The 15,400-nt window shown below is 38.8% G+C and overlaps 2 protein-coding genes across 2 annotated transcripts; both read left to right on the top strand.

The window, feature by feature from the left end:
• The first annotated feature begins 4,252 nt into the window (after positions 1-4,252).
• On the top strand, positions 4,253-7,383 carry LOC104952660 (dipeptidyl peptidase 1-like). Its single transcript, XM_010779517.1, has 3 exons — positions 4,253-4,418; positions 5,417-5,649; positions 6,489-7,383. Exons 1-3 carry the CDS (start codon positions 4,319-4,321, stop codon positions 6,753-6,755), a joined length of 600 nt encoding a protein of 199 aa, XP_010777819.1. The 5' UTR covers positions 4,253-4,318; the 3' UTR covers positions 6,756-7,383.
• Positions 7,384-7,829: 446 nt separating this feature from the next.
• LOC104952659 (ras-related protein Rab-38-like) lies at positions 7,830-11,864 on the top strand. Its single transcript, XM_010779516.1, has 2 exons — positions 7,830-8,158; positions 11,566-11,864. Exons 1-2 carry the CDS (start codon positions 7,957-7,959, stop codon positions 11,862-11,864), a joined length of 501 nt encoding a protein of 166 aa, XP_010777818.1. The 5' UTR covers positions 7,830-7,956.
• Positions 11,865-15,400: the final 3,536 nt, after the last annotated feature.

Genomic DNA, 15,400 nt, shown 5'->3' with positions numbered 1-15,400 from the left:
ACACAGACCTATAGAAGCCTTAAATTGATATTATTTGCACCAGAGACCGCTTTAAATCAGATTTTCTCCACTGGAGCGACATCTTAATTTATGTTGAACAACTTTTAACAAATATTTGAATCTACTATGTATGGGAAAATCTGATTCGTGGATAAAACCTTTAATTATCAATGTTAAAAGATGAACAGAAAATCAACTTTTAAACACAAACAAAGAGTATTTTAAAAGAGTACGTTTTTACAATTGTACCAGAGTAACAATGATGCTTAACTTTTGTCCACTTACCCAGGTGTTTCTGGGCATTCACAAACTGATCTTGACAGACAGCTCTCTAATGCACCTCTTAATTTGTTGCACCTGTTAGGGGCGGGACTATTTACACCTTAACCTTTGTTGCTCCAATCAGCCTCAGTGATTGAAAACACCTGTGTGTGCACACATTGTAACACACAGTCACATCCAGACATTGGTCAGTAAAGCTCTATGGTTTATTCATATGAACATGTTGAAAACTGGATACATCTTTGGTTTTATAATCAGTTTCATTATACTGTATATAATATGTACATGTTTGCATACACACGCATGAATCCCATAATTAAAAATATTATAAATTGAATATGAAACCATAGAATTAATAGGGAAACAACATAATGAATCTTTGCTTTAACATGTCATTTTTTCACACACACAATGTACTTTTTGATATTTTTCAATATACATGAGTGCAGTTCTACCTCAGTGTTGAAAAGCAAGGTAGTTGAAGTGCATTTATAAATAAAATATCCAGTGGATAATATCTATTTTTAGGAAATTAAATAAGATGGTTTGTATTTGAAAAAGGCACTTTTAGTACATTAATATAATTTGTTATACATTAAAGCCGGAAAATGTGCATGAGGGAAGACAGGAAAAGACAGTGCTATAAAATGACAAAAACAAAACAGAACCAGATCTAATCAAACCATGGCTAGTGATGAAATTGTAGTGTTATCAGGATGCAAATTGAGTTGCTTTGTATGTCAGGAGGAAAACTATATTTCTGTTGCTTTTTGCCTGCTTATTAGTACAGAATGACATCTGAAAAACTAAAAAGAAATGCTGTGAGGGAGGGATGTGAAGGGAGAAAGAAGCAGGGAAAACTCAGACACAGAAAAAAAGAGTAAATAGAGATTAGCTCTGCAGACCTCAGTACAGATACACATACTGATACTCTGTGATTTGCTGCGATCTCTCTGTGCATGGGTTCATTAACGGTGTCTCCATGGTAACCAAAGTGCCAGTGTCAAGGCTTGAAGTCGCCCAGAGGGTAACCTTGTCTTTGACAAGCGCATACAGCTGCATCCAGCTCTCTTTCTGTCTCCATGTCTTGAGCCAGCTGCCTGTCTCTCCCCCTCCACACTGACACTACCATACAGGAATGAGGTTGGCACACATGCTTAAAAAAAATAATCTGCCAAAGAAGTTTTCCTGCTTACAGAAAAGGTAAACTTTTTTTGTGTGATAAGATACAAAAGGACGTCGGGGGCTGTCACTGGGATCTGAAGCAGGAGGAGCATGTCCTGCCTTTGTCATTCTCCAGCTGCGGGGTGATGGTGTCGGGCACTTCAGCTTGGAGCATGTCGTTCTCACTGGCAATGATGTGTTTCACCAGGCAGTTAGCCGCTTCATCGATGTTGATGTTTTCCTGAAAAGAGAGGGCAAAGTAGAAGGAACAAATAGAAAGAGAAATGGTAGTATGAACAAGTGGTGAAAAATTGTGATTAATGCTAACATTTTATGAGCCTAAACTATAAATATAAAACATTTTTAGCATTAAACAAGAATCGGCAAGAGCAGGTGAGTAAATCAAATGGGCCGTGACTAAACTGATTTGATGGATGAGGCACCGGCCAGCAGCCATGACGTGAACCAAAACTGGAAAGAGAGTATTAATAAATGTCCTCGCAGCTGCTGACAGTGGTCTCTGCAGTTAAAGCAGTGAAAATAACAATAATACTTCAAACTGTGAGATGAGTTTGATTGAACAAGTGATGTGTGAATGATATGTAAAATTAATAATATGAAAAACTAAATGTAAAAAGTGCATATCACACGAAAATCAAACACTAGGAATTGAACAATCTTGAAAAGTGTTTTTAGCGAATAGCTTTGGTTTATTGTTAACAGGAGCGAATGAAAGTGGAGTCAACATGTATCGTTGATCAAATGTTTTAAACAAACAATATAAACAACAACAGAAGTGTATACAAAAAAAATCCAAAAGTGCTGCTCATATTATTCTACATTTTTATGTTGTAAATGATCACTCTACTCAGTGTTTTTGCAGCCCTGTAGGACTTGGACTGAAGCTGAAGTAAACTAGAGAAATGTCAAAGTAAGGTTCACAAGAGGAGAGGACTAGAAGTGAGTATTAATGAGAGACACACGTATGCACACACTTTCTTAATATGCGATGCTGTAGCAGCACAAAAGCTGAATATATATCAGATCTAGCAGTGTTCTCAGTAGGATGTGACATGCTGCTGTGTGCAGCCTCCTGTACTTCTCTCACACACAACTCCTCTGTGTCGTGATCTATCATACTTAGTGTTAGAACTGGAACAAAAGAATCTCTCAAATTGAGATAAAACACCATAAAAACACGTTAATACCCTCTCTCACAACTTCACTTCTTTGTTGTTTAGGATTAAAGTTTGAAATAATCATTTGTTTATGTTATTCTGCAGTGGGCTCAGAGTGTGTCAGATAGCCCCCTGATACATTACAGGCTGAAGAGCAAAGTGTACATGTTTGTGTGCAAATGACGCTTAAAGCATCCAGATGCACATCACTTTTGAAGAGCTTTATGAGCTTCAGACTCCACAGTGTTCACAGAGTAGTGGGTGCAACTAGTAGAAGTTCTAATTCACACTGTGCAACCATTTAAATCAAATTTCACTTAACAGTGGTGGTGGTGGTGGTGCTTCAAAACCAACCCACTCAATTCCTTCATTGGTTGACTGCCTGAATTTCAACGGCTTCATTTAACTGAATGTTGTAGTTTATCGGTATAACGATGAGAGTGTGTGTGTGTGTGTGTGTGTGTGTGTGTGTGTGTGTGTGTGTGTGTGTGTGTGTGTGTGTGTGTGTGTGTGTGTGCACGTCTCAGTCTATTTCCCTCCCTTAACGTCCAGATGTGAGATTCTAGCTCCACATTAGCAGCTATCATGTCTGGTGTTAGTCACCGTGAGTAAGTGTGTAGGTGGGTGGATCCTGATAACTGTCTGCCTCAGTGAGTCTTACATTTGACTGTCCTTTATGAAGTTTCAAAGTTTCATATTTGTTTTTCCTATTTAATCATTTGTTCTGTTTATCGTTTTATCATGGAAATACTTTGTTTCCATGTCAAACTGTACAGGTCACATGGGTTTTAGACTGGCAAAATGAAAATAGATGGCAACCATTTTACTAAAATCTATTTCTTTATTATCTCCTAAAAACAAGTCAAGGTATTGTCATAAGTAATCAAGTGGTGTTTGTTTACCTTTGAATAATGCAAGGATAGCTATTTCCAGTCTGTATGCTAAACTAAGCTAACCTGAACACCTCCTGGCTCATGCCTTTTAAAAAAACAACAGTGTTATCAATCTTCTGTAACTCTGGGCAGGGATGTAAAGAAGGTGAATAAGCATTTTTTCGAAAGTTTTCAAACTATTCATTCAATCTGTGTCGGTCGGTGGAAATCAGTGGGCTGAAATATTCCCTAAACATTATTAAACATTGTGTCTGGATGATAGAGAAACAGATGCAAGTGCAGCTGAGCTGAACTAACATAGGGGGAATATCTCCTGTGAGACACGGCTCTGCTCATTGACTGAAACAAGTATTGAGTAGACTGAGAGAATGTTAAACTCGCTTTTAAAGGATTTATTCACCATCAAACCATCAGGGAGTCAGATGCTTCTCAAGGATATTTGAAAAAAGGACACACTGTTGAAGGCTATCCACAGCTCCTTGCTTTAATAATAATAATAGATTTATTTTGTTAGCGCTTTTACAGGTGCTCAAAGACGCTTTATAGATATAGTGAAAAGAAAGGAAAAGAAAGGAACAATAAATAAATATATAGTTAAAGTTAAAGTCAAATAATACAAAAACAATCACACATTAAAAGCCAGATTGAAGAGNACAGTCAAGAAAAATCTCTTCATCTGAAGCTTCTCAAAGTTGATTTATTGCAGTGCTGTTGTATAGCACAGCGGTGAGATTTGCCTCCTGTGTAAATATTTGATGTTCTGTTTCAGCATCGTGTGGAAGCTGCTACTCCTTCGCCACCATGGGAATGCTGGAAGCTCGAATTCGAATCCTCACCAACAACACCGACACCCCCATCCTCAGCCCCCAGCAAGTGGTCTCCTGTTCCGAATATTCTCAAGGTAAACTCAATCTTAAATCTTCTCTCCTTAACAATTTGGTTAACACTAAAATTGCAGATGTGAATTTGGCAGTAATTAGAAAATGTACCCAGCTAAGTATTTGTATTGTGAAAGGGGCTGATGATGAAAGAGTGTACAAATGCTGGATGTAGAAACTCTGGGACACCTTCCTCCCTAATCAGAACAAGTAGCGTTTTTAAGTGGGTTTTTTATGGCAATGTATAAAGCATGTTATAATTGTCCTGATTAATACATTTTGAGTACCGGTAATTATTTTGTAAAGTTGTGGAAATGCTCCCATTTATTATTTCCATCTTGGACCACAGAAGTGTTTCCAGCCAATTACAAAATCAAGAAACCTCAAACAATTCTTGAGAAAATTCAAAATGTCAGATCTAGTCAAAAGTAGGGCTGCTCGATTATGGCAAAAATCATAATCTCAATTATTTGGGTCAATAATTGATATCACGATTATTAAAAACGATTATACATTTAATTTGAAAACATAAATTTATTGAGAAAAAAAAAGGTGTAGTATGTTTTTAACAGTTGATTACCCTGAACCTTAAGTATAATTCAATTGAAAAACCAATAAAAAAAATAATGTATATATTTTTTAAATAAATAATAATAAAAATAAATAATCGTTTTATTTTGATTATGTTGTTTTCATAATCGTTGCAAGCCAAAATCGTAATTGCGATTTAAAAAACGATTAATTGAGCAGCCCTAGTCAAAAGTCAAAGTCAACTTTATTGTCAAATGTGTACAGACAGAGAGATCGAAACACCGTTTCCCACAATCCCGAATACAAATAAAATAAATATATAAGAATATGTATACAAATATGTATATCCTATATATACACAATCTATACACATTTATACATATGCTCACATTAAGACATAAATAAACGCACAACAATCCATTTATACAAAATAACAGTCACTTCAATATCTTTGGTACAAACTTTGTTATTTATCTCTCCTTTTTATAAGGTTGCGATGGTGGATTTCCATACCTGATTGGGAAGTACGTGCAAGACTTCGGTCTGGTGGATGAGTCGTGCTATCCATACATTGGAAAGGACTCTCCCTGCGGTCTCCCTCAGAACTGTGGTCGCATCTACACCGCCGAATACAGCTATGTTGGCGGGTTCTATGGCGGCTGCAGTGAGATGGCTATGATGTTGGAACTGGTCAAGAATGGACCAATGGGAGTGGCCTTTGAGGTAAACAGCTGGTTTCTTTAATGCTATTTCTAAACAAACAGTTTGTGTTCACTAAACAATTGGGGTTTTACTTTGTGAATACCTGTTAGTTTAATTCAGGTTTTCAGCTATTTCTGTTTAAGCCTGTTATAATTTAGCTGTTGCTGTGGCACTTTAAATACTCTGCACAAATTGAGATTTTTTTTTCCAAAAGCCTTTAAAGATATAATGAATACAATAAATCTAAGAATAAGAAAATATTCAGGCTTTTCAAAGGCTCTCTCACATTCATAGTCTTTTTGTATTGTCGTCAAAAGGCCTATTATTTTTCTTGCCTTCAAATGTGTGCATAATAAAACAGTTGGCTTCTAATTCACACAGTTGGTACATTTTACCCACTGTGGGCCTTATGATTAATGTTTTTGATTCTACAGTATTCATGGAGGTGGTCTTTTCATCTGGGAAGTTGGCCTGTCTTGGCTATAAAACACTAATGGAAACCCTGCAATATATCATTTGACTACTTATGTTTTGTATTGCAAAACTTTTGAACGTTACACTGTGCTTTTTTTTGTTTGAGTAGTATGTCACTCTGATTTAACTCTCCATACATAGTGTAATATCAACAACTCTCAATTTAAGCTATCTGCAAATTCTCTGGAAGTAAAGGTTTAATTTGTCCCATTAACCCCAGTGCACAGCTAAGCTAGAAAAATGCTAGCAAGTGTAACTTTTTTTTTTAATGAAATGCCTTTTGTAATTTTGTCTTTAAAACTCATTAGCCCTCCCTTTTATAAGCTATAGCTTGAGTGTGATATGCCCTTAAAAAATAAATGTAAATCGTCCGTATCCTTCCACAGGTCTATCCCGACTTCATGCACTATAAGGAGGGCATCTACCACCACACAGGCCTCGGAGACGCCTTCAATCCCTTCGAGCTGACCAACCATGCCGTGCTGTTGGTGGGCTACGGCCGCTGCCACATGACCGGTCAGAAGTACTGGATTGTCAAAAACAGCTGGAGCACCAACTGGGGCGAGGACGGCTACTTCAGGATCCGCAGAGGCAGCGACGAGTGTTCCGTCGAGAGCATCGCCGTGGCAGCAAACCCCATCCCCAAACTGTAGACGCTCAGAGAGGTTTAACAATCAGTCATTCATAAAAATGTTATACTAGGAATTAGTTAAAAGCATAAAAAGGGACACAAAACGTATCTTTTATGGTTGATTTAGTATTATAACATATCATTCATTTGAATTGGAGTGAAACTGCTATTGTGCTCTTTTGAAGCCATGAATTTAGCACGCCTGCCTACAAAGGTTTTTAACATCTGTTTTATTTTTTCCAATTTCATCAATCACCTATGGATGATTTGAATTCAAGCTTTAACTGCCAACACAAACTTGGAAACAAAATGCATCGGGTCTTACTTGAATGCTGAATGGTACTAAAATCTAAAAGTTTTGATGCACAATGTTACTGCAGATGTGAAGGGATTTCAATTGAAAGGGAACTGAGGAGTGTTTGTGTTTTATTGTCAGGTGCAGGACTTTGATTCTTTTTCTCAGGGAAGCAACGGTGCAGAATTGCAACCTCTTTTGTCCTTGCACCAAATTGAAAATGTTACTGCCATGTTTCTCTGTGGAGCATTTTAACTGGAATTGTTCATCAATCAGAATAAGGGATTAAATGATTGTATTCTGATTTGCACTGATGTTTTACATTTTGATGGAATAAAAGCATTTATAAATGTTATAATGAATGTTGTCAATGTGTATGGAAAAAAGACATGAACAGAATTTAAAAGAGAACTAAAAAGTTGAAATGGCCCAATAAACAGCAACATATTGCTCATTAATTAATCAGTAACACAATCCAAAAGTTACATAATACTGCCTATGTAATGTTGGGAACCTTGCATGCAAACGGCTGACCAAATTCCTATGTTTACTCCACTATATCGTTAAATTAAGGTTTTTTTTTACAAATGAAGCATTCTGAAGATGTAAATAACTTTCGATGTGAGTTTTAAAGTTATTACCTCAGCATTTAATATTTTGAGTGCTTATGCTCTCAGGCTTGGAAGTTTTAAATACTCCCTGGCACTCGGAGGCAGCGTTTACAGTCCCATGGTCCTGACGGCTCCGCTCCACTTCCGTCTGTGGGCCAGGGCGTACCTCCCTCATTCCTCCCCCTTCCTACTTATTCGCCTCTCAACTCATTCCCAACTCTCCTCAGTTCCCTGCTGTCCTGTGCTTCTCCCCTTTCATCCCCCGGCTCTCTCCATTCCGGTGGATTCATGCTCAGCTCTCGCCCTCCTCGGTCGCCATGCAGAACAACCACACCAAGGAGCATCTCTTTAAGATTCTTGTTATAGGGGACCTCGGGGTTGGAAAGACCAGCATCATCAAGCGGTATGTGCATCAAAACTTCAGCCCCAACTACCGAGCCACCATCGGGGTGGACTTCGCCCTCAAAGTCCTCAACTGGGACCAGGAGACGGTGCGCCTGCAGCTGTGGGACATCGCAGGTACAGAACCACTTTTGCGCACGACCCATACCAAAAAGCAGTTTCAGAAAGGGCAAACACATACGAGATGTTATGAAACGTATTAGTTTTAAATTACTTTGTGAATAATAGTTTTTTTGTACGCCACAGGGAAATTAGCTGATTAAATTATGTATGTATTTCGAAAAAATATATGGAAATGTTTGGAGATTTATAAATGTGTAGAACATATGACATATTCACTTTTTCTTCAGTTTAAGCTGTGATAGACTTTGTTTGGCATTTAAATAACATGTAATTTATCATTATATATCATCATATATATTTAAAGGCTTTAGGCTCTTATCTCTTGAGGAGATTATGTTTACAGTGATGCCTTTTTTCTTTTTTGATCGTCACATGATACAATTAATCTGCTTCAAAATTCCACTGTGTAGTAGTTATGAGAATCAAATGTTCCATTCATGTAATTTTAATTCAAGAAAAATAACTATCCAAATAACAGATGAAATATTTATGATAGGTCGGCTGCTCAAATAAAAAAAAAATAACGTGTTATTTTAGGAAAGGCAACACGTGGTGTAAGTCTCGTAAAAGAGTCCTGAGAGGAAATGTCATGTGGTGTACTGACATTCAAATAATTGTGTATTTTAGATAAACATCTAGTTTGAGCCCTTTGATGAAAAGACATAAACTGATCATGAGACAATGTCGTCAGAGTTGTTATTTAACCATTTTGGCAGGGGGATGATATTAAGGTTTATCTAGGGTAAACATATTTCATGTCTACCAGCTGACCTCTGACATTACTCACTTTCAATCACTTAGCAACAAATTTCTGTAATTACACAATTGTCTTTATTTAGAATCACAATAAACACACACACACAAATGCTGAACATCTCTCTTAGACCAAAGTGCAAAGCTCGCATATGTACCATGATTATTATAATATATTTGTCAAAATTAAATCAAACCCATTTGTGTAACCTTTAAACAAGTAAATATGTTTCAATCTGTGGGATAGTTTGGCGGGAGCTTCCAAGTTTTCATTGTATTTAAAAAGACTAAGATTGAATTCATGTAACTGATGAATTTAAATGCATTTCAGATAACATTTACTAATTGTCTTTCCCCAAGTGGCCACTCACCTCTTCTCTGCAATCTGCTAAACGGCATGCCATTCCCCCCTATAGGATGCTATGTATTCTGTCCTGCTCTATTATGTTGTATGCATCCAGATATGACTGCACACAACTGGAAAGTGGATAATTCATTTTCATAAAGAATAGAGAATGTATTTTGTGAAAATGACAAATGTTAACGTAGTTAAGCTTTCATTGCCTGGAGTGAACATACATTTAGGGCTTTTGAGTGGGATGCTGTGGGTTAGACACCCGAAGGCTACAGCAGTCTCATCTCACATGAGTGTCGGCTGAGGTTCAGAAGAATGGTCTGACCTGCTGCTCTCTCCCCTCCTGTGCGCCCTCTCCAGTAAGCGCAAGCAGTCATGTGTCTCAAACTCATGTGAGGCAGATTTGAGGCCCAAGCTCTTGTATAAAGAAAGCTTTTATTGTGAACTAAGGATTAGTGTCTCCCTTAGAGAAAATGGCTATAGGTCTGTAGTGTCCGTACGTGTTCCCTACACTCATCCTAAAGCTATGGAAGCCTTGAGGTGGGGTAGTATGTCTACATAGTATGTTCATTAAGATTGTCAAATTAGTTTTCTAGTTAGTTTGGATCTTAGAAGGTATATATTTTAAGATTTTGTCACAAATAAACACACTGATTTCAAGCAAATGAAGGAAATGTCCTAAAATAAATATGTTTCCATTCAGCATTTTACTTTGTCCATCACTGCTTTGTTTGTTTGGGGCATTATGATAGTCTCTAGGTTTCTCATGCCACAGAAGTAATAAATCACCTGCTGCTTCTGTGCATTTCCCAAGACAAATAATAACTTCAGCCGGTCTATTTTTGACTCCCATTTTTCTCTGTCCAGGTCTGTCAGGGTGACGTGGATATCTGCAGGGGCATAGAGCATGATGGTGGGAATCTAGATGGTTTAGGGCACGTTTGAGGGGCTTTACACTGTTCACCTTTTTGAAATCACAAAGATACAGTCAACATGTTGAGCTGTGGATGTTTCCAGAACTGACCAAAGATCTTTCACATGTTATCTGCTCTACTTCATCTCCACATGTAATATCTAATAACGAAGCCTGTGCCTCTCCGTAACTTTAAAGGACCAGAAACATCATTTCTAAATCAGCTTTTTATATGGTTAAATTGTTTTGGTAATTCCACATGAGAGATACCTGTATTTATGTTTCGGTCAGTATTCTTTTAACCAGTTTGAGGGTGAAAATAAGCAACGTCTTGCACCAGTTAGAATCTAATCACATAAGAAAAACTTATTATCTAATCAAATTACACCCACGCAATCCTGATAAAGTAAATTATCTAACTGTTAAACTATATTTGATGATACATAAGGTTTTCTTTAGCTACAATGTTGACTTAACCAGTTTCATATTCAGTCATTCTTATTAACATTTAAAGAGAAACAGTTTGAAACAATTTTCTTTTTTCAGGTTAGGTTTTATTAGGTCAAGAAACAATAGTGAGTTTGATTCAGTTAACAACAAAATACACAATTATAATTCTTCACCTTATACAGCCGTACTATACTATGCTACTTATTGTTATACTAGATTCTGCCTTTCTGATATTCACTTAATGGCTACACACAACCTCCTGGCAGCTGACCCTGTTAACTGGTCCATCAGTGTCAGGTGAATAGCAAATGTTTCTACAAAGCAGCTTGTAAATAAATATCAACTTCTCTTCTCTTTGCCATGATGCAAACTGTTTTTAGAAGGATCAGTTAGGGTTTGTGGTTTAGTCCTCACTATACAAATGTCTTGCCCACAAGCTGAACTGTGAGGCTGGTACTGATGGTGCTCTAGCAGACGTTATGGATGGGAAAAATCACTGCGGATACAGCATTCCTACAGAGCTTATCGAATTAATTTTACCCTCAGGAATTTGTACAGTTCACAGTCAGGAGAACACGGACACGCTCACACCAAAGACTCCTCTCTCCTCCTACCAGCCCTGCCTCTATCCGTGTCTGCATCTTATCTCTCTCTTTATGCAGCCCTTCTAACAGTATAAGCAAGCTATTTTGTGTGCATATCGATGTTTGAGAGAGTGGGTGAGGTATGTCGGGAATTCTTGCATGGTAGCACATGATTCATGGCTCTGTGTCTGTTTGCTGCTGAGGTGTCACAGCAGCTTTTTGGGCGCCAAAATGTAGCTCACTGTGCAAGACAGTATCACGTTTTATCCCCTTGACTCTGATAATATTATAATACTTTTTTCTCTGTGTATACATCTTTGCCCTTGTCTGTGTGTGTGTCTTCTAGGTCAGGAGAGGTTTGGCAATATGACCCGTGTGTACTACCGCGAGGCCATGGGCGCCTTTATTGTGTTTGACGTCACAAGGCCCGCCTCCTTTGAGGCCATCACCAAATGGAAGGAGGACTTGGATTCCAAACTGTCCCTTGCCAATGGGAAACATGTAGCCACTGTGCTTTTGGCCAACAAATGTGACCAGGGTGGGGACGTACTGACCAATAATGGAATAAAGATGGAGCAGTTCTGCCAGGAGAACGGCTTTGTGGGATGGTACGAGACGTCCGCTAAGGTGAGAACACATTTATGAACACAAAGCCATCAGAGACTGCACTGACCTCATCACCTTCAAAAAACTCACAAAAACTCAGCTCTTCAATCTGGCTTTTAANTCCTGCTGGAGCCCGCCGCTTAAAGGTGGGGGGGGGCCGGCCATATGAGCCCATAGAGTTAAAGGTGGTGGACTGTAACCCTAAATCTATGGATTTTACAGGTTACAGTCCACCACCTTTAACTCTATGGGCTCATATGGCCGGCCCCCCCCCACCTTTAAGCGGCGGGCTCCAGCAGGAAAGCTGGAGGCCGGAAAAGAGTGAGACAGGTAGCGCGCAAAAGTAAAAGTGGAACCGAGAGTGGTACGAGAGACAGAACGAGAGCAAGACAGACAGACATTACGAGAGCGAGACAGTTTGTCCCCGTACCACTGGTTGAAAACCACTGCTGTAGATCACTGCCGGTACGGAGAGCGCACCGTTTAAGTCTGAAAGTTGAAAAGTTTGTGTGTCTGAAACGCTATGTGATACAGTACAGTTTACACAGCACAGTACATGTTCTGTAGCTACTATTGCACTAAATGGTAACACTTGAATACATTATGCAAATATGCAACTTGTTTGTTGAAATGTTAATAAATGGGAGCTTCCTCAAACAGCCATTTCTTTCCCGACAATCCCCTCTGTGCACGAACCCTTACATATGGTAATTAAACATTAAAACCACCTGCGGCTTATAGTCCAGTGCAGCTTATATATGTACACATCATTCAATTTAGCTGCTGCGGCTTATATTCAGGTGCGCCTTATAGTCCGAAAATTACGGTACTTGATAAATATTCATTCTTTTTTTTCTGCACTGCCCTCTTTATGTATGGATGGTGGTAGAGCAGACTAATATAGCATACTAATGAACTGAAAAGCATTGTTTGTTTATCTAAATAAATAACTGTTGAATAATGAGCCCTAGCCGGTCCATGTGTGTTTTCCCAGCCTGCTCTTTCTTTTTGCGTAGTCTTTGATTCATTATCCCATAGAATGGAGAGCGTCTTTTTGTACCACAGTATTACTTGATGGAGCAGTCAGTTTTTAGTGTAGAGTATGTGATGCCCGAGGCTCCAGTGTTCCAGACAGTACCTTCTGTGCTCGCTGTCTGCATGGTGCTCTGCGTCTCTATACACACCAAACAGCCCCGAGCACTGCTGAGTGGATTTAGGGTAACTCTAAATGAGGTTTCCGCATGTAGAAACACACATGTTTATCTTCAGTTATGGAGCATAGAGCCATATTTATCGTATAGTCACATGTATAAGCTATACTTGCCCACGTGGGAATTGACTATATAACAACAGCACCGGCACATTGGAAAGATTCAGCACACAGTATATGTTTAATGCGTAGAAGAAGAATTTAGTTTTCACTGCTTTTTCGTTATACAATTACAGTTGAAATAAAGCAAACAGAACCCATACACACACAATAACGTAGAGGTTGTCAGAGCAAGGAGTCAGTTGGGGGCCTATGGCCTTGCTCAAGGACCCCTCGAGGTGAACTGGCATATCTTTATCTATCAGTCCATACTACTTAATGTTTGGTCTGTCCAGGGACTCGAAGCAGTGCCTATTCGCTTCCCAAGTCCCTACAGACTGAGCTACTGCCACCCCCCTTATCTGAGACTGCAGAATCAGAAAGAAATGTTACTGATTAATAGTTTTTGTTTTACCCTTTCATGAATTAGCCATCACGACATGTCCCTCAAATAGAAAATGAAATTACAAATACATTCAGAAATCATGAAAACGAAGCTAAGATGTGAGAATAAAATAAAAACCTTCTTATTTGTCTTAACTGTTTATCATGCATTTCTTTATTATAACCCCATATGTATAACTCTCCCAAAATTACAAGTTAATACTAGCATTTTAAACTTGTGAATAATCATGATTTATCGCGCATTCAAATGTTCTAATCGATTGACACCGCTAATCTTTTTTATTATCCCTTCAATGAGATGAGACGCACATAACATCTTTTTTGAAAGCTCACACAAGTATTAAGGGAACTGCACAAGACGAAGTTATTTCCCTTTTAAAAAACATTATCTATTAGCGCAGCCCTACCCCCTGAGGGCCCATTGACTTCTGACTCAAGCCACAGAGGCCCTGCTCTTCCGTGTCAACCGAGAGACTTATCAAAGGGGAAGCAATTTTCCCAAGCCACCCTGTTGCTTTTGATTTCCTCTTTTAGCAGCTAAAAGCACAGGATGCTAAATGAATATTGCAGGAGCAAAAGTCAACTGCCTGAGTGGAGGAATACAGCAGCGTAAATATTTCATCTTCCAGTCAAGGTCTTGCTATAAAGCTATCAGTTAACCCAACACGCTATGATGCACATTTGCGGCAGGGTTCAAAACCCACAGTGCATCTCGGGACTTTCTCCCCTGTCAGAAGATGAAAGGATCTGTGATCAACTTAAATATCACTTAATGTCAGGGTTGAAGTTTCTAATTTTCATCTTCTCGATCTCTGCTTTTCATTCCCGTGTGATTAAAGATGTCAGTCAAACATGGAGCTATCGTTATCATAACGTTTCGCTGACTGACCCTATCACAACACCTTGGTCAGATTTGTCTGGAGGATCATATTTGTATTGGTCTGTCAGAGTACCTTCCTAGCCTCTTGTTGTTTATACACTCATACATATCCACACACATGCACTCTATCTTGCCAGCACTATATTTCGGAAGTGTTTTCCCAGTTACATACACACACACGCGCAATTTCACAATGCACACACAAAGAGTATTGTCTGTTGTCGGTAACTGATCCTCTGTGGGCCCCGCAGACCTCCAGACGCCAGCTCAGCAGACGGAGCTGATGGGCGCCGTGGCAACCAGAAGGCACCACGCTGGAGCAGAGGAGCAGGCCAGGAGCAGCACTCAGGGCGAGTCCACTGATAAACAGTGCACCAATAGTGAGTATTCAAAGTTTATCCAAAACTTTACAAACCACACAAACAATTAAAAGCCGCTACACTTACCATTCTGAAACAACTGCTGTAACTGGTTTGTGGCTCATGGCCAGATACAGAATTTTCTTAATTATGGAGTGCAGTAGATCTGCCTTTTTTGTCCTGAAAGATAAAAGTGCTTCTTAATACTCTTTTTAGGTGGGAAAGCCATGTTAAATAAAATACGAATCACAGCAGGGTATTTTACTTACTTTAAAACTGTAGACTGTTAAAAAGCAAAGGATAAGCATTCAAACTATGGCTTTAATTGATTTTAAAGTGAATTGCACACATGATTATTTGTTCTTACTTATTGTGTATGTAATTTTTGAAAAGTTACACCCCAAGCTCAAACAAACACAAAAATCACTTTAAACAGCGCCATTTGCCTCTCTGTTTGACTAGCACACCCACAACATGTTGGCTCTTCCTCAACTCGTTTTCTGTCTCTGACACAGCATCAAACAGCTGTGTTGTATTACAACTGTATACCAGATGTATGTGTGCCACACACACACACACACAACACACACAACACACGCAACACACACCTCAACACACTAAA

This window comes from Notothenia coriiceps, unplaced genomic scaffold (genome assembly GCF_000735185.1).
Source record: "Notothenia coriiceps isolate Sejong01 unplaced genomic scaffold, NC01 NC01_scaffold00020313, whole genome shotgun sequence".
In the NCBI taxonomy this organism is placed as follows: domain Eukaryota; kingdom Metazoa; phylum Chordata; class Actinopteri; order Perciformes; family Nototheniidae; genus Notothenia; species Notothenia coriiceps.
The sequence above is the reverse complement of the archived record's forward strand: the minus strand, read 5'-3'. Positions and strand labels throughout refer to the sequence as shown.

What these genes read in the sequence shown, in the direction of transcription:
- LOC104952660 (XM_010779517.1), top strand. Translation starts at nt 4,319, where the DNA reads ATGGGAATGCTGGAAGCTCGAATTCGAATCCTCACCAACAACACCGAC. An exon ending in CTGTTCCGAATATTCTCAAG is followed by an intron (nt 4,419 to 5,416) that starts GTAAACTCAATC and finishes CCTTTTTATAAG; the next exon opens with GTTGCGATGGTGGATTTCCA. An exon ending in CAATGGGAGTGGCCTTTGAG is followed by an intron (nt 5,650 to 6,488) that starts GTAAACAGCTGG and finishes ATCCTTCCACAG; the next exon opens with GTCTATCCCGACTTCATGCA.
- LOC104952659 (XM_010779516.1), top strand. Translation starts at nt 7,957, where the DNA reads ATGCAGAACAACCACACCAAGGAGCATCTCTTTAAGATTCTTGTTATA. An exon ending in GCAGCTGTGGGACATCGCAG is followed by an intron (nt 8,159 to 11,565) that starts GTACAGAACCAC and finishes TGTGTCTTCTAG; the next exon opens with GTCAGGAGAGGTTTGGCAAT.